Source organism: Mesoplodon bidens (assembly GCF_964165515.1).
Source record: "Mesoplodon bidens genome assembly, chromosome: 1".
Classification (NCBI taxonomy): Eukaryota; Metazoa; Chordata; class Mammalia; order Artiodactyla; family Ziphiidae; genus Mesoplodon; species Mesoplodon bidens.
The window spans coordinates 26402398-26423958 of NC_138176.1; the positions used below are offsets into that span (position 1 = coordinate 26402398).

General features: G+C 50.6%; 1 protein-coding gene across 3 annotated transcripts in view; it reads left to right on the forward strand.

The window, feature by feature from the left end:
- The window catches only part of SH3PXD2A (SH3 and PX domains 2A), a 246985-nt gene that overhangs the window by 90621 nt on the left and 134803 nt on the right, over window positions 1–21561 (forward strand). For 2 of the 3 annotated variants that reach the window (XM_081228410.1, XM_081228406.1), the window contains exon 3: window positions 479–554. In XM_081228410.1, coding sequence (XP_081084536.1) covers window positions 479–554 — 76 coding nt within the window. Of the gene's footprint in view, window positions 1–478; window positions 555–21561 lie in introns of those variants that run through there. The other variant, XM_081228407.1, reaches the window with a different exon arrangement.

The following is a 21561-nucleotide window of genomic DNA, read 5'->3' on the forward strand; positions in this document are numbered from 1 at the left end:
GTCTGTTTCCGCAGAGCGGTTCTGGAAGGTGGGTGGTCTGTCTGAAGCATCAGGTGGGGCCTTCCCCATCCTGGCCCCAGGGTGGGATTAGGATGGCGGGTGACTGAAGGGCTCACCCAGCATATGACGTATGAAAACAACCGGGTCCGGAGAAGTCTCTGGAAACCCCATCTGCAGCCTGGCCTGAAATCTTGCTGGTCCCTACCCTGGCCTCACTCCGGGTCATCTCTGGACACCTCCCTGTACACCCTCAGGCCTCCTTGAGATTGTTCAGACTCCCCCTTTGATGTGTAGAGAGCTCTGGCGTCCTCCCACTCATGCCCCATGTGGTTTGTTAATTGTCTGTGAAATGAGGGATTTGAGGCGTTGCTCATCCGTGTGAGGACAGTGGGGCCCTGGCGCAGTGGAGCGGGGTGGGGAAGGGACACTGAGGGCCGTTCCAGTCTTCTGAATCCTGTTCCTCTGTCTGGCTCCTCAGATGCAGCTTTTGGATAAGTTTCCCATCGAAGGTGGCCAGAAGGACCCCAAGCAGAGAATCATCCCCTTCCTCCCAGGTAAGCTTTTCATGGCCTCACTAATGGGATGGGGGACACCCTGAAGAGGGACATTCTGTAGGCCAAGAAAAGGCTGACTACTACACCAGAAATTCTGGGCCAGGCGGGCCTAGCAATCTGCATGTTAACAACTCCCAGGGGATTGGAAGCCCCTGATTTTGAAGGCCATTGTCTTCATAGGGGCCTCTCCCACCACTCCAGGGCCACCTCTGCTCACCCCGGGCTGTGTAACTTAGGAGGAGTTTCTCAGGCTCTGGGACTTTGGTTTCCTTTTTACAAAAAGCATGGAGAGATCAAGTTCTCCTATGAAAGGATGAAAAACTGCAGGCTGAACTCTTTCCACTGGCTGCCGTTGTAATCACAGGTAACCTTAAATCAAGCACACTTCCCCTCTCAACCTGCTCGAGTCCTCCTGGCACCATTATCCAGCTGAAGCTCTGATGGCTTAGGTAACATAGCCTGTGAGTTGAAAGTTAGGATTTGAACCCGGGTCCGTCTGGTCATAAAAGGCCACTAACCATCGCACCATTTTGGAACATGTTTAAGGCAATTGATTATGTTGTGTAACCTCGAGGGAATCTTCTCAGGTGTGTCATAACCTGCTATTACTGTGACATCTTCAATCGGTGTTGGAATTTATAGCTTACAAAGTGCTTTTTAATTTGCGATCGTATACAAATCTCCACACTGAGGCATGCATTACGATTTCTGCTTGAGGGATAAAGATGTTGAGGTTCAGAGATGGTAAGTAACTGCCCATAAAAGTGGCAGAGCCGAGGGCTTCCCTGGTGGCGCAGTGGTTGAGAGTCCGCCTGCCGATGCAGCGGACATGGGTTCGTGCCCCGGTCCGGGAAGATCCCACATGCCGCGGAGCGGCTGGGCCCGTGAGCCATGGCTGCTGAGCCTGCACGTCCGGAGCCTGCGCTCTGCAATGGGAGAGGCCACAACAGTGAGAAGTGGCAGAGCTGAGGTGTGAACTTGGTCTCCTGCTCCAAACTGGGCTCTTTGCCCTGACCCATGTGGGTGGTGCTGCTTCCTGGGTCTCCGCATCCCCTACCTTTCCCCAGGCTAGTGAGTTGGGCTGGTTCCCAGGGGACCTTCCCTCACAGTGGTCTTCACCCTCCATTCCTGCTGGGCCTGGACCTCCCCGGACGTCAGCTATCAGTGGGACCATCGCAAGAAGCAGGTCTGCATCTCATTAATCCCTGGCATGCAGCCAGCGCATGGTTAGTACCTGCTTGTTGACTTGCAAACCTACCTATGGGCAGCCCCCCCCCAGAGAGTGGTTCTTCTCTGAAAGGTACTCCTCGTGCACCCCCATCCTCAAAAACAGTGAAAGACAAGAGAAGGCATTGCCGCCTGCCCTCTGAGTCTTATGCTAAAGTTGGAGAGAATCAATTTAGCTACAATGAACTTCTAAATCCTCCAGTTCACATAAGACCAGAATGAGTCAGTGAGGGTGTAGGGAATCTCGGCCCCGGACCCCTTCCATGGAGGCAGAGGACTGCCTCTCTGTTCCTGGCCTAGGAGTTAATGTGGGGGACTTTTGCACCCCCGCCTGGCTTTCTGCTGAGTCTCAAGGGAATTTGGAACGACCAACACCCAGGTTTGTAATGACCTTAGATGTTGCTCCAGTACAGTCCAGGTGGTCCTCCACCAAGGACCCGGGAGCCCAGCTAGGATGCTGTGGACACAAGTGTCCGAGAGCCAAGGATGTCAGTGCCCGGCCCTGGTGCCGGGTGGACTTGGCCTCGGGGTGTGAAGGCTGCCTGTTGTTCTAAAAGAACCAGCTTTTCCCCCATTCGTGGCCAGTGCTCCAGGGAGAGACTGCCTCACTATCATTCACTCAGCAGGTGTTTATGAGGGGCTCAGCCTGTGCCAGGCCCAGGAATAAGTGCCCAGGACCAGGGACTGTGGTGGCCTGGAGAGTCCAGGGAGATCTGGATTTGTTTCCTTCATCTAAAGGAACCCTCGGGCTAGTGAGAGAGACAAGACCTACTCCCTAATCAGAGAAGCTCTTAAGGCAAGATGTGACCCTCTCTACCACTGTGAAATTCCAATTTTGATGGAGAAGGAGCTCATTGTGAGCCCAAGGCAGCAAAAGCCTCCTGAATGAGGGGGACCTGGAGCTGACCTCGAAAGATGGGTGGGGTTGGGTGGGGTGAAGTGCAAGGCTCATGTCCTGCTGCTACCACAGTCCAAAGTCACAAGAGTCGGACTGTATGGCTTCACCCCGGAAACTCTGACTCTGTTGGTTACCAATTGTATTGCCTTCTCTGTGCCTCAGTTTTCTCATCTGGAAAATAAGGATGAAAACATATCTGCTTCATGAGGCAGGATTGAGACCTCTCTGAACTTCAGTCTCCTCTTCTAGGATTGTGGTGGGGATTAAAAGAGTTCATGTAAAGTGCTTTGCACGGTGCCTGTCCCATAGTAAAAGCTCAATAAATGGCAGGTGTTAATAAAGAAAGTGCCGCCCCACCCTGCCATCCCTCACTCCTGGGAAAAGCCACAGGACCCTGCCCCCATAGAGATGTGACCTGTGCATAGTGGGTGATATTGTCTAGAGGACTGCCCCCCCCTCCAGTCCCATCCTAAAGGAGGTTTCCTTTTCCCCTGCTTTTCTGTGTTTCTCCCCTTCCTTCAGTGGGGCTCTCTCTCCAAAGCTTCCCTTTTGCTCACTTGCTCTCCAAGACTTCAGAATGGACATTGCTGGCCATCTGGAATCCTACCCTGAGACTCCCAGGCCCTGTTCCCGGCTTTCCCCTCACCCACTAGGAAATACCAAACCCTTTCATACTTTACTCAGTCCTTAGCTTGGACAAGAAGGAAAAAGATTGAAGAAAAACAACCCAATATAAGCAGAACCAAGCAAGCAAGGGCTGAGTAGGCATGAGGGTTTCCAAGCCATCCCACAACCCAGAATCAAAGGGGCTCCCCCAGGAGGGGAGGGTTTCAGAGAAGGGCAGTGATGAATGTTGCCTGTCTTAGGTCGGGTTCTGAAAAGCAGAGCCTGAGACGAGGGTTCTTAGGCAAGTTGACTTTTGAGGATTGCTCTCCAGTGAACATCCTAGGACAGTGAGGGAAGCAGCACAGGGAAGGGGAAGACACTGGGCTGAGATGTGGGTTCAGCTAAGTCTGGCCTCAGCCTGACCCCATGAGGAGCTCTGGTGGGAGGACGGCACCACAGAGTTGTCCCATCTTAGGGGACAACTTTTATACTCCCCATAGCAGTATGATCTGTGAGCAGCCCCCTCTCCCAGAAGTGTGAAATATGGGCAGGTGCTCCTGAGGGCTGAGGGCGTGTCCCTGGAGAAGGGGCAGCTGTGAGCCCTTAGTAGCCAACACCCACAGAGCGCGGGGTGGGAGCGTCCATGGTGAGGGGCTCCAGACAGGGCACCTACAGGTACACTATTACCTAACACCAGCTTGAGTCTTTGTTTCCACCTCCCTGCCTTTGGAGAGGCTGTCTGCAGGCACCTGCTGATTCCCCCAGGCTAAGCCCTGGCAGCAGTGACTTTGGCAGAACCTCAGAGAGCTCAAAGGCACTGAGGTAATCCAGCAGCCTTTGCTCCAGCAACCCGGGGAGGTTAGCAGCCAGCCTCAGGAACAGCTCTGCCAGCCCTTTGCCTGGCCTGGAATTGCCGAGCAAGGGAAACCGAAGGGGAGGAAGCAGAGAGCGCCTGTTGTCTCCGGAGGGGCCTCAGTTTTAGCTTTGGAGGCGACGGGACACGATGTGCATTTCTGCTGCCCGGGCATGGGGTCTGGAGGTGTCTTTGGAGCGTTAGGCCAGCTGCTTTGCTTTGGCTGACCTGGCTGCAGGCTCCTGGTTGGGAGCTCATGGACGTTTAGCTGGTGGAAATGACAGAGAAAGCAGAGGAACTGAGAGAAGAGAGGGAATCTGAGGCTCACATGGTTACGTGCTTGCTCATCTGACAGAGTCCTGACTGTCTTCATTTAATTATGAATCTAAAAAGATTGGTTATCTGATTTAAGTCACAGTATTTTTTTAAACTTTACTTTGAAATAATTATAGATTCATAGGATGTTGCAAAGCTCCTAGGCACTCTATATTCCTCCCCTCCAATTCCACTACCAAAGTACAGGGTAGGTGGCATTATTCCCAATTTAAAGATAGGTCAGATCACTTTCCACCATCATGTAGCCACTGAGCTGTGTACCCATTGCCCAGCTTCCCCCGGTGGTGATACCTTATGTAACAACCGTACATTATCAAACCCAGGAAATTGATATTAGCACAACTCAGTTACCTACAATTACAGACCCAAGTAATTGAATTTTATTGTAAGGAGGTAGAGAGGGCCAGTAAGCAAGCATGCCAGCTGGTCTTTAGGAAGGAGATGGTAGTTTGACAATAGTCCCTGAGAAGTTCCACTCCCAGGCCTGACCTCTTGGCATTCCCACCTCCAACAGAAAAGCAGGGGTGACCCTTGTTGTACATTAAGGCTTATTCCTGAAAACTTCCGTGAAATTTTGCTCTTTGGACAAATCACATCATCTTTTAGGTGTCCTAAATGCTATTCTTTTTTTAAATGCTATTCATGAGAAGTCCTTTTGCAAAGTAGAGCATTCTTTTTTTTTTAAGTAATTCTTTTTTTGGTTTATGTATATTTTCATAATTGGGGGCTTCTTCTGAGTTTGCTGGAAACAGGGCAGACCTGGAGCTCAGAGATTGGGCAGTGGTGTTGACCCCAGTGGGAGCACAGCTAGTCCACCAACTGGGAAAGATCTGAGATTTTACCCTATTTGCAAGCCAGTTAAGTTAGCTTACTCCAGTTTCGTGGATGCCAGCTGAAAACACGAGACTCCTGGGTCAAAGACAAAAGACTTCATGATAACACAGCAAGCAGCATGAGTATTGCCTCCAAGTCCCATAGGGCATGACCCCATGGGCCCAGAGCAATGCCTGCACATGCAGTGGGTTGCATTATAGGAGAGGAACCAGATCTTCCAGAGCCCACGTCTTATAATGGGCGGTAAGCAAACCTACCCCTTTTGCTCAGGAGAGAGACTATCCCAGTCTCCCAAGGCTCTATGCAAACCTGCTGTTTGCTCCAGAGCAAGGGGCTCCCTGCCTCTGTCTTCTAAAGCTGTTTGCTATACAAACACCTTTGAAAAGATAATCCAGAACAAAAGGCGGTTAGTGCTTTGTGGACAAGACATGCAGAAGTGCAAGAGAGCCAGAGAGACTTGTCTTACAACAAGTGTATCTGGTGCTTTTTGGGGTCTCCTGCTTTTGGGAGAGGTGGACAGAAGTGAAGTCTTTAGGACACTGGGCCGAGCATGATGGGGTCGGCAGCCTCTCAAGGCAGCCTACTGTTTACATGGAACTTTCTGCCTTGTTTTAGAAGACTGTTGTGGAAAATCCATCTCCTGTTGCCCATCCTGGGATTGGAGTAGATTTCCTGTATATCTTGACTTTGCCAGCCCAAGGAGGCTCCCTGGGAGGAAATGGTCATTACAGAGTGAAGAAGAGTGTGTAGCTGCTGATGAAAAAAGCAAACCACTGCGACCAGGGACCAAAGGGCTTCAGAAGCCAGGCAGCGGAGCAGAAAGAGGTGAACTCGCTTGGCAAAGGCTGCGTGAGGTCTCCTCCCACTCGCAAGCCATCTGTGTCTCTGTGCTGACTGGTACTGGGCCTCTGAGCTTCCAGAAAGCCCCTTCAGCCTAATAACAGTCAGTCCCACCCACAGGTATACATACTTCTGGGTTGGTGAGGAGTGGAGGAGCTAGATTGCTTAGGAAGAAAAGTGAACCTATCACCTTAATCAAAGAGGTGCTGCCAGCCTGCAGGCAGCCTCGTGACCTCACAGGCTTAGAGGGGTGTATTTTTAGAAAGCAAGCACGCTTCGTTCTTTGGTACCAGCTCACCAGTTTACATACCGGTCCCTTAGTGAAGAGGCAGTCTGGAGCCCCAGCGCAGGAGGGTGCTGCGTGAATTGCAAGCACGGTCTCCAGGTCCTTCCTCTCTCTGCCCCCCAGAGCCCTGTGCGGCAGATCCGGTGTTTGTTCCAGCACAGAAGGAGGCAGTGGGGGAGGGATGTCTTTAGCTAGACCTGGTCCATGGTGTCGGGGAGAGCTGGCCCTCTCCCTGGGCTGTAGGCTGTTCTGCTTGTCCCCACCAGGCGGCAGCCTGAGAAAGCCCTCCCCAAAGTGCCTGGGAGGCTGTAAGGGAATCAGTGGCTCAGAGATGCTGGCAGGTGCTACAGTCCCCAAGGGAGAGGACCTGAGAGGTTTCTGAGCCCCACTGATGACCTGGGATGGCAAGAAAAGGCAAACCTACGTGATGAAAGAGAAAAAATAGGGTCTGCTGGTAATGCCAGGGTTTTCAAAAGATCAACAAGATTATAGGCCTGAGAGGTACTGTGTGCTGTTTTAAAAGCAACTTGCCTGTAACCTCCTCTGGAAGTGCTGGGTCTTCTCTTGCTGTAATTACTGCCCCCCCTCCCCAAATCATTCTCTCACTCTGTAATCTGGGGCGGGTGGTTCCCAGAGCCTGCTCTTGGCATCCGGTTCTGAACGCTACATGGAAGAGCTGCATGTGTTCGTGCCTGCCGACGTATTAATTGAGCACCTACTACACGCCAGGCCCAGCTGTAGGCACTGGTGATGTAGCTGAGAACAAGGTAAACTGGGCCACTCTTCTCAGGAAGTTCACCTTCCAGTGGGGGAGTCAGGAAGCAAACGAACAAGTAAGCAATTTCCAACAGTGCTAAGTGCCAGAAAGGAAAATAACCAGGTCATGTTGGCTGGGGCATCTGAGATTAAGTGGTCCAAAAAAGCCGCTTTACAGAGGTGACACCTGAACTGAGCCAGGCGTGGGCAGATCAGCTCTCGAGGTGCCAGGCTGAGGAGCCAGCAAGCCAAGTGTGACTGAGCATGGATGTTTAAGAACAGCAAGAAGTGTGTGAAGCAGGTGGGGAATGTAGGGGGTGAGCGGCCACAGCGAGCCAGGCAGACAGGAGTTGTGGAACCAAGGAACTCCAAAGCATGTCTTCTGTGGCAAAGAGACGGCTCCACACGCGTGTGTAAGCTGTGCCACTCAGCCCAGTCACAGGCATCCGGGGTCGGTTTCCTCGTCTACCCGGTGGGTTCATCATGGTTTGGGACGGTGGTCCAAGCGTGTTATGCCTACAACGCGCTGTGTGAACTGCAAAGGGAGAGGCGCCCGTGCTGCAAGCCTGGTGGCTTGGCTGCGGGCACGTGGGTTTGCCTTGCGCTGCCCCGTGCCTGCCCGCGCTCTCCGTGCCGAGGCTGCTCCACAGTTCAGCCCTGACTGCACTTCCTGCTGCCCCTTCCCTCCCTGTGGGAACTTGCGAAGCTGCGAGGAGATCCTGTCTGAAGGGCTGATGATCCAGATGGTTGATTGGGGCTGAAAGATGGGAGGAAGCTGCGCGCCCCTGGACCCGACGCCGTGGTAACAGAGCAGGGTCACGAGCTTTGCAGCTCTCGGCTCCAGAGCTGCCAGGTCTCGCTGGGAATAAGGAGCTTTGCTGGAGGCAGCCACTCAAGGGCCCCTTTTACTTTTGAAAGTCAGTGTGGATCAGGCCCCCTAGTCCTTCCCCCGTGTCATCCCCCGAGTTCAAGACCAGGGAAAGGGTCAGGTCACTTCGTTACCACATGCTACGTGTCTTCATTGTCCAGAGATAATTCTAGAAGGGAATCGGCCTCCTGCATGCCCACCCCAAACCCTCAGCCCCGAATGAAGTGTATCCTGGGGTATCTTCCACAAGAAGCCTCTGATCTAAGCAGAAATGTGTTCTTTTCATGGTCTCAGTCAGTCTGCCTAATTTAATGTGCAGAAAAATGTGCCCTGGATGGGGAGCCAGAACGCTGGATTCTAGCGTAATTCTTGCTAATCACTGTGGCACAGCATTGCATACGTTAAACTAGAAGTTCGATAGAGCAACCAGGGATCTTCTTGCATGTTGGCAAAGTCACCAGAGGCCAGTGATTTCAAGTCTCTGTGACGTTCCTGATCTCCCCTACCCTCTCTCCCCTGGAAATAAATTGTTTGCTTACCTGATGCCCAAACATCCTTTTTCAGGGTCAAATCCTTTCACTCCTGCTTAGTGGGCGCTCAGATGTGCCCCAGGAGTGGCACTGTCAGTAAATTCACACTCAGGTGTAGATGACTGTCAGGTCAGCTACCTGAGCTCAGGTGTGATAGAGGTGAGACAGCAAGAAGGCAGCTGGGAGAAGGAAGCAGGGACTGGGCCCCTGGGGGCACCTTGAGAAACCTGGTCGATGAGGCTGTGTGAGCTTTCAGCATGGCTGCCACACAGGACCAGGCTGTGCCATTGTCATGGGCCAAGCTGAGGGGTGAGGATTCGTCCTAGGTGTGGCGAGAGGTGTCTGAAGGTTTTAGGTTGAGGCCCCGTGACTGGGTTTCTGTTTCTAAAGGATCCCTCAGCTGAGCTTGTGGGATAGACTGGAAGGGAAAGGGAGCAAGCCTGGGGTAGGGAGACCCATGGAGGCTGGACAGGGCATGACAAGAGAGGAGGGTGGCTTGACCCGGGCTGGGCAATGGTGTGGAGGGAACTAGATCCGAGATGTATTTCAGAGGAACAGCCAGGAGGCCTCACTGATGGACTGGAGATGGAGGGAGGGGTTGAGAATGACAATGCCCAGGTTCTGTTGGGGGCAGCCCTGCCCCAGATGAGGACCCAGTTTTCCCAGGACCTTTCCCCCAACTCCAGCCTTGGACTTCACCCTGGGGGTGAAAGGAAACTTCCTCCCTCCTCCCTGAGGTAGCTGAAGCCTTTGGCACATATGAAAGATGCTTTGTGGTGGGGAGTCCCGCCACCAGCCTCTCTCCCCAGGAGACTCCGGGCGCTAGGCGCTCTGGCTTCTGGGTCCAGGGGGGTAGGAGGGGTGGCAGGGGTAGTGGTGGTGCAGGAAGAACACTGAGGTCCATTGAGAGGGAGCTCGGGGCCCCCCTTCTTAGGAGGTAAGGGGTGCTGGTGGCAAATCTCCACAGTGTCCCTGGCCTGACCCCTCCACTGCTCTCCAAGGTCACCCTAACTGGACCCAGCCCAAGGACAGAGCCCCAAGCCAGAGCTCTTCCCTGGCGGGAACTGAGCTGACTCTTGGAGATGCCCCAGGCCCATATGAACTGATGCACCATTCATCCAGAGGCCGCCTGGCTTCGAGCAGTACGGTTGCTGTGAGCCCTGAAAACACCTCCTCCCCCTTCACCTCCACAGCTCCGAGAACTGACATCCACCGAGGAGGCCCCAGGATGCCAGGCCACCGGCCTCCAGACCACAGTGGGCCTGAGGGACTGGCACGGCCTGAAGGTGGAGTCTGTTCACCTGAATGCACCTTCAGAAGGCAGGGCTGGCAGCACCGGCCCCTCTCTACCCTTCAGGGGCAGGGAGTCAGGGAAAAGGGCTACGCTTCTGTTTCCCCGCAGGCCAGAGCCCAAGGGCTGGATTTCTTCTTAGTGAGAACGGGGGTAGATCTCAGGGAGAATTTCTGTTTTTGTTTTTTGGGGTTTTTTTTTTGCCGTACGCGGGCCTCTCACTGTTGTGGCCTCTCCCATTGCAGAGCACAGGCTCCGGACGCGCAGGCTCAGAGGCCATGGCTCACGGGCCCAGCCGCTCTGCAGCATGTGGGATCTTCCCGGACCGGGGCACAAACCCGTGTCCCCTGCATCGGCAGGTGGACTCTCAACCACTGCGCCACCAGGGAAGCCCTCAGGGAGAATTTCTAAAGCTGCATTGCCGAAGGAAGCTGTGTGACTCAGCTCACCAGCCCCAGAGCATGGTGGTTCCAAACGCTGGCTTTGGGCTCAAACACCTCTGGGTTCACACCTGGGTGCTAATTGTCCGAAACTCTGCTTTTTCCATGACAAAGGCAGTTAAGTGTTGCATTTCAACACTGGAGGCCTTAGAGTTTGATCCCACTCAGCCTCTCAATAGCCTAGCCGTGTGACCCAAGGCCAGCCTTACTCAGCATCTCTGCACGTCCATCATCCATCGTGACCCTCATCTGTGCAATACCCCCAGGGCTGTTGAGAGCATCAAATGAAATGTTATCTGTGAAGCACACAGCAAGCACTCAATACTTGATGGTGATCTGGTGAGTCTTAGTGCAGGGCTCGACACAAAAGTGTGAGCTGTCTCTCTGGGCTCCTTTCCAAGAGTGAGGTCTTGCAGGCAGTCTTGTGCATTTCAAGGTCTGCTGCTCAAAATGTAGCTCACAGATCAACAGCACAAGCATCGTCTGAGAGCTTGTTAGAAATAGTCTTGGCCCCTACCTCAGACCCACTAAGTTACAGTCTGCATTCTAATGACATGCACAGGTGATTTGTATGTGCAGGAAAGCTTGAGAAGCACCGTTTTAAGGTCCAGTGAAGCCCTTCGGTAGGCTGGCTGATTGCATTCAGCACTTCCTGAGTGTTTGATTACCTTCAGGCCATTCACATAATATAAACCACTGAACCTGCGTCGGTAAGTCAATTTCTGACCTAAAGCAGAGGTGCATGGGAGACAAGGCTTCCCACAGGTAACCTGTGAGGGCTGGTTCGTTGGTCTCACATCCCTACACACACCTGAGTTGCCTGCCTGTTTTGTGTGGGAGGGGTGTAAGTCACAGGACAGCCCTCTATCCCCCATCACCAGACTAACCAGGAGGATGCTCAGGCCCCAGCCACACTCCATCGTCAGCTGTAAGTCAGAACACTCTCCCCTCCCTTCCAAGACAGAATGAAGTTTGGGGCCAAGGTGCTTGCTAAGGTTGTTGTTTCAAAAGTCTGGAGATGAGAGAAACTGGCCTAGGAACTGCTGCTGGTTTTGAAGTTAACATGGCACGAGTGTGTCTAAAGTCTGTGTGTCCAGTTGTGTTGTACTGTTAGGAGGGGAAAAGCCTTGGGTCTCTTTTAAGGAGTCTCCGGCAAAAAGGTAAAGACAAAAAAATAAACTGAGATTTTAAAGTAGTATCTTTTGCCCTTCTGTATAAAACAATTATTGCAGACCTAAGTTTCAAAACAAGCCGAAGGAAGAGAGTTAAGACAAGCCAGTGACTGGTAATTTGGTGCCTTCTCTGATTGGCAAGTTTTTTTACTTCTCAGCTTTTTGCTTCTGATCTGGTAACTTTACCAGATTATTACCAACTTTAATAGCTGGTAGTTGGTGAAGATGCCCTAAGTAAGACCTGTGTTGGCAGAGCCCTTCTCTTTCAATAGAAAGACTTGCTTTAGAAAAAGAGTTCACACATGAGCTGAGTGGTCCGGAGATACCTTATTGTTAAATTGGCTACAGGGGGAAAGTTGCAAACAGCTTCCTGAGGAACTGTGTGTGAGGCTTGCAACTTTTAACAGATTAAACAGTTATAAATGAAAGAAGATTTCTACTTAAGGATTATAGCTACATTTATTAAGTACGTACTTTAGCCAGATATAGTGCAAAGGGTTTCATGTGCTTCTAGTAATCTCTTTTAATGTCAGCAACCACACTTTATAGATGAAGACTCAGGCTAGCAGGGGTATGCCACCCGCACCAGAGTGTTTGCATTTCTTTAAACTTTGTTTCAAGTTTCATGTTATGGTTTTTTTTACTATGTCAATTAGAGGTTGGTCAATGTTGTCCTTTTACTAAAGTGTCATGTTCTGACAGCAAAGGTCTTATCTAGATGACAGTATTTTCTCAGTTGCCTTTCACTTAACCTACTCAACTTTAACCAGCCACCTCGTGTTAGATGCTAGAATTGCAGGCATAGTGCCCCAAAGTAATGACTTTTGCCAGCTGGCTTTGTAAACACAAATTTATAAACTAACCATGCAGTGACAATCATCACAGATACTGTTTCCTAAACCACAACAAGGGACTAAAAATAAGAAAGAAGTCCCACTTTACCTTTATTTCTTTGTGTGACCCTAAAACCAGGAAGTTTACATTTGGGGCACCAAACAGAACCTTAGGAAACGTCATGTGGTTTTACTTGTTCGTAAAGGTCAGGTGAGAGAGGAATTCTGAGCCTGCTTTACTGTCCCCAGTTTCTTTTGCTGTGCCCGACAGCTCTTCCAACATTGGGATGGTCTCCCCGTGTATGGTAATTGATTTCCATTTATTCAGAAAGGAAGCAGACCTGGCTTTAGTCCCAGCAGTCTGTGACTTGCGGAAAGTCAGAAAATACCTCTGAGCTTCAGTTTCTTCCTCCCTGATCATGGGGACTTTGAAAACTGGAGTTTTTGAAGAGCAGGAACCATGTCTTATTCATTCAGATCCCCCCATGAGGACAGGTCCTAGCCCCTCAGCGAGCCTGAGTTTCCCCACCTGTGAAACACAAGGATTGGACTTGATACTGTCTAGGTTTTCTCACACACAGTCCCAACATTTTGTCATATAATACTATTAAGACCAAAGGAATAAATGCCTAATGATGAAATATGCAAAAGGGAAAATATTTTAGGGGAAAAGAGGTCTTCTAGGCCCACCTCAAATCCCACCGTGTTGGCAGAATGTGGCTGCCTCTGTATAAGGGCAGCTTTGTGTCCTCCCCCAACCCCCATTTCCTTTGGAAAGTGTAGAAAGCCCCCTTGTCTTGAACGCTTCCCCGTGAAGGGCTCCTGCTGAAAGGCTGCACACACAACCAAGGCTTTGACCTTCACCTTTGCCCTGACACACTTGGTAAAAAAGTGTTCTTATCCTCTCCTCTCTAGGTTCTGAGAGGGGGGGAAATCTAGCTAGGGTGAGCAGGAATTCAATGAAACTATAAATAGAAGTGTGACCTATAAATAACACTGCCCCCAAATATCTGGAGGCATGAATACTGCCTGGCAGTAGACCATCACAAATCACAATGGCCTGGGCAGTGAACAGGCCTTGTTCGTCTGCTTTGGTGTCTCGGGATACTTCAGACTTACTGCTGGGGCCTCCTCTCTCTTTCTGGGCTCTAGAAATGCCCACATTCGCCACCCTGGCACCCATCTTCTGCTAAATTTTTTTTTGCGAACAGACGCATTCAATGAAGCAAAGTAACACTACCTTTAGTCCCAGGAGTGTGTGACTTGGGGAGAGTCAGAAGATAGCTCTGAGATTCAGTTTCTTCCTCTGTCGTCATGGAGATTTTGAAAACCAGAGTTTTTGAAGAGCGGGAACCATGTCTTATTTTATCTTGGTTAAGAGGGTGGAGTCTAGGGCCAGATTGCCTCGGTTCCAATCCCCATATTGCCCCTTACTAGCTGTTTGGTCTTGGGAAAGTTACTTAACCTCTCTGGTGCTTCAGTGCCCTTGTTGAATGGGAAGAAGAATGATATCTGCTTTGTTGGGTGGCTGTGAGGATTAAGTGAGTTAAGATTTGTAAAGTGCTTAAACCAGTGCCTGGCTCATAGTAAACATATATAAGTGTTTATTAAGTAAAGAAACAAATCCATATATCCCCTGTGCCTAATGTGTTACCTGGCACATAGTAGCTGTTCAACAAATGTGCCAAGTGAATGACTGAATGGGTCTCAGAGCTACCTATCTTGCCATCTGCAAAGGTAATTCAATAAGATTGTGCACGAGTTCTTTCTAAGCACCAAAGTGCTATGCAAATGAAAGTGGGATTATCATTCTCACCCACCGGGGTGACAGTTTGGCAGGGGTTAAGGTAGACTCCCATCATGTCTTTGTTCATTGTCTCTGCCTTGTACATGCTGAGTTTTGTTTGCCTGGGAAAAAAGCCTGGAGCTGAGGCATCTAGGTAAGTAGAATAGGTGCCTGTTCTTTTTTTATAAATTTATTTATTTATTTATTTATTTTTGGCTGTATTGGGTCTTTGTTGCTGCACGCAGGCTTTCTCTAGTTGCGGCGAGCTGGGGCTACTCTTCGTTGCGGTGCGTGTGCTTCTCATTGCTGTGGCTTCTCTTGTTGTGGAGCACGGGCTTTAGGCGCGTAGTTGTGGTTGTGGCTAGTTGTGGCTCGTGGGCTCTAGAGTGCAGGCTCAGTAGTTGTGATGCATGGGCTTAGTTGCTCCGCGGCATGTGGTATCTTCCCGGACCAGGCATGGAACCCGTGTGCCCTGCAGTGGCAGGCGGATTTTTAACCACTGCACCACCAGGGAAGTCCCAAAGGTGCCTTTTCTGGCACAGTGTTCTGTAGCAGCACCAGCCCCTCTGCATGACCTAGTACCCCTACTCCTTTTAGCGTTAGGCCCACATTTTGGGTAGTGCTGAAAAGTTCTTCCCAGGCAAAGCAAGCTCTTCAGCAGACAAACGATGGATTATATAGCATTTTGCTTTGTGCATGTTTTTAACGTAAATTTAAAAAAAGAAAACAAAGCCTACACTTCTCAAAAAAGCAAACTGAAATGCACAAATGAGGAAATAAGTAGAAAGAGTAATGAACCAGAAATCAGGTACTAATTCTAGGCCCTGGCCTACCTCAGCTTGGATGTGTGATAAGGCTCAAACCACCATCTCTCTGAGCCTCTTTAGATCTGTAAAGTAAGTTAATTCGTTCCGTACTTCTAAGCCTAAAAGGTACATGAGATTCACTTGGGGGGACTTTATTAAAAATGCAGACTGGGCTTCCCTGGTGGCTCAGTGGTTGAGGATCTGCCTGCCAATGCAGGGGACACAGGTTCGAGCCCCGGTCTGGGAAGATCCCACATGCCGCAGAGCAACTAGGCCCATGAGCCACAGCTACTGAGCCTGCACGTCTGGAGCCTGTGCTCCGCAACAAGAGAGGCCACGACAGTGAGAAGCCCGCGCACCGCAATGAAGAGTGGCCCCCGCTTGCCGCAACTAGAGAAAGCCCTCGCACAGAAACGAAGACCCAACACAGTCATAAATAAATAAATAAATAAATTTTTAAAATGCAGACTCTCACCCTTCTATCTAATTCAGGGGGTCTGGGTAAATCCTAGGAATCTGCATTTGTAGTCAATACCCCATATATCCCTGATTCAGGTAACCCAGGGGCCCTCATTCTCTCAAGAGCTCTGCTGGGCCCTGTATCAGTCACCTATTGCTGCCCCCACCCCAGTTTAGCAGCTTAAAACAACAGTAAATGTTTATTATCTCACACAGTTTCTTTGGGCCAGGAATTCAGGAATGGCTTTGGTGCATGGTTTTGAGCTGAGATCTCTTGTGACATTGTAGTCAATGTCATCTAAAGACTTGACTGGGGCTGGAGGATCCACTGGCAAGATGGCTCACTTAATGTGGCTTGCAGATTGGTGCTGGCTGTTGGCAGGAGGCCTCAGTTCCTTCCTAAGTGGGCCTCTCCATAGGGCTGCTTAAGTGTCCTTACAAGTCAGCAGCTGGCTTTCCACAGTGTGAGTGACCCCAAAGAAGATCGAGAAGGAAGCTGCGATATCTTTTCTAACCTAGTCTTGGAAGTCACACCATCATTTCCAAAATATCCTACTGGCTCCCCAGGTCAGCCCTATCCAGTATGGGAGGGAACTATGTAAGGCATGAGGAGCCGGAGGCCAGAGTCACCAGGGGCCACCTTGGAGGCAGACGACCACAGGCTCCTTTGGGTCCTCAGTTCTGTGAGACGGTGTCAGTGGTGGCAGCTCTTGTTGGGTTAGGATTGGGGTAGAAATTGGAAGTAAGAAAAACAGCTGAGTTGGGGACCCTGGGGAATGTAACCTGTAAGTGCAGAAGCTGCAAAGTCCACCTCAGAACTAGGCTGCCAGCCCAAGTCCTGCTGAGTCCCATCCTGGCTGCTAACTTGCTATGCAAAGTTGAGCAATACATGGTCCTCTCTGAGCTCAGCCTCGACATCAGAAAGTGAGGGGGCTGGACACAATGACCTCCAGGGTCTCCTGGTTTTACCCCCGGGATCCATTTGGATTGTGGTAGGTGTAGACACTGGTGAGAACACAGTTTTGAGCTTGTGCTGTGCATTCCTGACCAGTGACCAGGACCAAGTGTGCCCCGCTTGGGGTTCAAACTTGAGAGAGAAGGGCTTCAGAAGGGTCTGAAGGTGCCTGTGTCTCCCCAGGTAAAAACTGTGGTCCTTGGCGTTGAAGGTTCAGGAACCTGTGTTTCTGAAATGTATAATGTTAATGGCTCTGTTATGCTGTGTGGTCCATGTGATTGGACCCCTGTTACCCACTGTCTGTTCAAGCACCTCATAAATTCCCAACACACACACACACACACACACCCCTCCAGCCACACTGACCTTACTCTAGCTGGCTTCTTTTATCTCTGGACCTTCGCTCAGGCCCTTCCCTCCTCCTGGAACATTCTTTCCCCTTCCCTTAGCCTGGCTCATTCCTACCACTTTTCAGGCCTGTCTCCCTCCTGTGTGTCCCCATCGTAACCGATCACACCGCAGCACAGTGCCAACCCAGACCGTGTCCTCTTGAGGGCAGGGGCCATGTCTGTACCGTTCACCATCACATCTCAGCCCCCAATTCAGCACGGGCACTGGGGAGAGCTGAATGATTAGCGAGTGAGTGAAGGATGCATGCTGACCTTGTTTATGGGGTGGGGGGAGGGTTGAGATGTACCGCCTGTGGAAAGGTACACACAAAGAAAGGAACATAGCAAAAGAATTAAGAGGCCAGGCAGTTTCAGACCGCCAAAGACAGAGAACATGGCACATCCAATCTCAGCTCTACCACTTACTGGCTGTGTGACCTTGGGCAGGTCGCTCAACTTCTTGACCTTCAGTTTACCTATCTGTAAAATGGGAGTAACAACAGTACCCAGGTACCCATATCATAGGTTGTTGTGAAGATCAAATAACAGAATAAATATAAAGTATCAATACATAGCACAGTGCTTGCACACACCAAGTACTCAATGAATGTGATCTATCATTTATATCATTCTCACCTCCCTTGCAGGAGCGGGTGGAATCATGGAAAATACTGGTAGGAAGTTGCTGAAGAGAGTTGATTGTCTGGGCTCAGTTCTACCAACAGAGCCAAAGCTCAAGAAAAGCAGGCTTTGGGGAACAGTGTCTACCCCGAGAGAGCCAGGCCAGCGCCCCTCTGGCTGGCGTGGCCAGGCCTGTGGTTATGGGGCAGTTTTCCAATGGGCTTCTGCATCCTGGGGATTTTCCTCTGCTTCAGAGCATCGATAGTGAACTGGGCCTTTCAGCATGATGCCCTGAACCAGGACTGCCCCTGCCTGCCTCAGAGCCTCCTCCTCTGGCTGGGCCTTTCTGTTGTGTCTCTTCAAGCCCCGGAGGCCCTGTACCCTTGGCTGCCCCTCCCCCACAAGTCATCCATCCCTGCTGTGGTCCACGGCCCAGGGAGAGCCTGGCGGGAAGCACTGCCCAGTGTCCCACCGTCCCCTTTCCTGAGGGCAGCCTCCCCTGGCAGGGAGGAGCTGAGGCTGCAAGGGCTGAATAGGGCCCTTTATTCCCAGGCTCCCACAGGGATGGGGCTGAGCCACTGCTCACCACGCCCGCCACACCCACACGGAGCGGGGACAGCCTGGCCCTGATGCTGGGCTCTGAGTTAACCACACTCTCTGGCCCTGCTCTGTCTGGGTCCTGGCGGGTGAGTCCATCCCCGCTGCAGCCCTGGTCTGGTGCAGCAGGCCCCAGCGTTTGCGTGGTGAGACACGTTTGTGTAGTTCCCTCAGGGATACGCCTGTGTAAAAATAAGACAGTCTGGAGCAAGGATGTGTCAACACACACACTCACACTTATCCATTCAGCAGATCTCAACCAGGGGCCATGGCCTGCCAGTCCTTATGCTGGGCCCAGTGGTCCGCCAAGGCCTCCCCGATGAGGTGACCAGAAGGATGGAAGGCATTAGCCATGAAAAGGGCATTGGGAACAGTGTCCCAGTAGAGAGGGAGGCATGCACGCAGGCCCCAAGGTGGGAAGGTGCTCACTGAAGCCCAGCATGCCTGGTGCTGGCCTGATGAGATGAGATGAGATGGAGAGGGAGGCATGAGTCCTGGGTGCTCGGTCTCGGCAGGAAGTTTAGGTTTTCTTCTCAGTGTGCTGGGAAGTCACTGAAAGGTTTAAGGAAAGGTTTCTTTCTTTCTTTCTTTCTTTCTTGGCCACACCTTGCCACTTGTAGGATCATACTTAGTTCCCCAACCAGGAATCAAACCCATGCCGCTGCCAGTGAAAGCACGGAGTACTAACCATTGGACCACCAGGGAAGTCCCAGGAAAGCCTTCATTTTAAAAATATTTGGGCTGCTGTGTGGAAAATGAACTAGGAGCAGGGGTGAGAGAAGGATTGGAAATCAGACAAATTCAAAGTCACCATACAACTTTATGGACAATGGCCAAACATCAAGTGATTTGTCCTCATCCTTCCCTGTAACAGCAGGCATCTTGTGTCACTTGTCTCCCGTGTGCCCAGCACTGTGTGCTGTGTTTGTCTCAGGTGCTGTTTCTAATCCACATCCCAGCCCTATGATCCCATTTGCCATATGAGAAGCCTGACGTTCAGGCAGTTTAAGGTGCCCAGGACATAGAGGTTTTAAAGACCTGGGGCCTCTCAGCTCTACAGCCCACACTCTGATCCTGCTTCTGGCGGCTCAACAGTCCTAGATTTTGATTTTTTTTTTTTAACCTTCCAGCCAGACCAAGAAAAGAAAAACACAGCTGAAAGGTAAAACCAGACTAATGTGATGGCGGTTGGGAAGGCCAGTGCCCTCGGCCTTTGCCACCTGTCCCACCATTAGAGTAGGTATTACATGGGTTTCCCAAGCACCTTCCAGGGTGTGCTCAGCCCTGTCCAAGCTCAGCTCTGAATGAGGCCACAGCCCGTGCCCTAAGGAGCCCCAATGGTACCCAAGTGACGTTTGTCCTCAGCGTAGCCACTTTAAGTACTGTTATATTTAATACAAAGCCTCTTCCTTCCATGAGGCTAAGGACCACCTTGGAGGTCAACTGTGATGTTCTCTCTACCTCCCAGAGTCAGGCTGGGGCAGCTTTCATTGCCTGCCAACCCACAGTGCCATCATGGCCAACATCCTTCTCGGATTTGATATCATTGGAAATCCCTAGATGCTGGCTACGTTACAGGCAAATCATAAGACCTGGACTGCCCTAAAGTAAGATCTTATAGCTAATGAAATATCTCCAGTGTATGTCAGGGATAAGACCAACCCTGAGCATTCTCCAGCACAAGGGAGAACAAGTCAGCAAATTCCGGGCGTTTGTTTCTGTTTCCGCTGTTCTTCCCACAGCTAACCTTGTAGGTAACCATTTGTTCCTTGTCTAATTAATGACAGTTAACAAATCGAACATGTGTTCACATTTCACAAAAAAAGGGTCCTCATTCCTGGGATCTGCATTCACTATGCATTTAAATTCGCTGCAACTTGAATCAAATGATAAAGCACGTATTTTTAAATAAAATAAAATAAAAGTAAATATCACTAAAATCAGTAAATGTGTTAGTGTCCCCTCTCTGCAATAGATATCACCCAGTCAGTCTAGAGATTTCATATCCATACCAGCACGAAATGTCATGAGAATAAGATAGTTATGGAGCTTCAGAGAACCACACCCACTTAAAATCTGTGCAGCAAAGGTCTGGGGTGTAGGCAATGCTCCATTTCTTGGCCTGGGTGCTGGTAACATAGGTGAGTTCAGTTTGTGAAATTCATTGAGTTTTACATATGCATATGCACTTTTCTGTGTGTATATTATATTCCCCGCCCCCAAAGTGTTTTTTTACAAAATAAAGAAAAACTTGTTCTGGTCCCATAGCTCTGTAAGGCCATTCAAAAAGCCTTCGATTCCATCTGGCTCAGTAAAGATGTATTAAAACCTCTAATACGCCAGGGCTTGATGCTTTATTTCTGGCAGACACCCACATTTATTTATTTATTTATTTATTTATTTGGCTGCATTGGATCTTCATTGCTGTGTGCAGGCTTTCTCTAGTTGTGGCGAGCGGGGGCTACTCTTCATTGCGGTGTGCAGGCTACTCATTGCAGTGGCTTCTCTTGTTGCGGAGCATGGGCTCTAGACACGCGGGCTTCAGTAGCTGCAGTGCGTGGGCTCAGGAGTTGTGGCTCTTGGGCTCTAGAGTGCAGGCTCAGTAGTTGTGGCGCATGGGCTTAGTTGCTCCGCGGCATGTGGGATCTCCCCGGACCAGGGCTCGAACCCATGTCCCCTGCATTGGCAGGCGGATTCTTAACCAATGCGCCACCAGGGGAGTCCTGGCAGATACCCATAGATCCCCCCTGGTCTCACTAAGGATAGGGGAATGAAAGATTTTGTTCCCTTAAGCCTGGCCTGCACTGGGTATGGGAACCTCCAAACCAGAACTTGGGAGATGACTTTTCCTTCCTAGGTGTGCCAGTTCTTACGGTAAACATGCTGTGGCTGCAAGAGGGTTAAGGTTTCAATTGATGGCGAAACCCCAGTGGATTTTTGTAAGTCTGTTTCCCTGAGTGTGTGGAACAGGGGGCGGAGAGTGCCGGGTGTGGGGAGCCACACCTGTGTGAGTCATCCCAGAGTGCCCCAAGGTGGGCGGATGGAGTGAGTAATCCTGACTCCACTGTGTCCCTCTCCTCTTTGAACTGGGCAGAAGGGGGAAGAGGTGAATGGGAGCTGTGTGAGAGACGTGTGTTTAGGGGGCAGGGTTTGAATCGGGAAACGTTCTGCAGGCTGAAGGGAGTTAGTATCTGGCCTTGGGTGGGGAAGCCAGGTGGAAGGGTATACAAGGGGCACCACAGTGCTTGAACCCCATGTGCCCGGTGAAGAGGTGGGCTGGGCCAGGTTGTGCCCCGCCCCCATCCCACCTCACCTACTTGACCTAGAGTAGCCAGCTCATAAGAGATCCCATTTGTTCAACATTTATTATGGGCTGGGCTCTGTGTTAAATGCTTTTACACACCTGTTCATTGATTCCTCACGATAATCCTTTGAGTTAGGTATTACTGTGCCCATTTTGCAGTTTGAGGAAACTGAGATTCAATAGGTTGTGTCTTATGAGAGGCAGTTATACTCGTTTTTTTTTTTTTAATTTACAGGTTTAAGGAGTTCAGATCTAATGACTAAAATCAAGTAGATCCATAGACTAGATAGTCTTCTTATACAGTCAGCCCGTGGTAAATT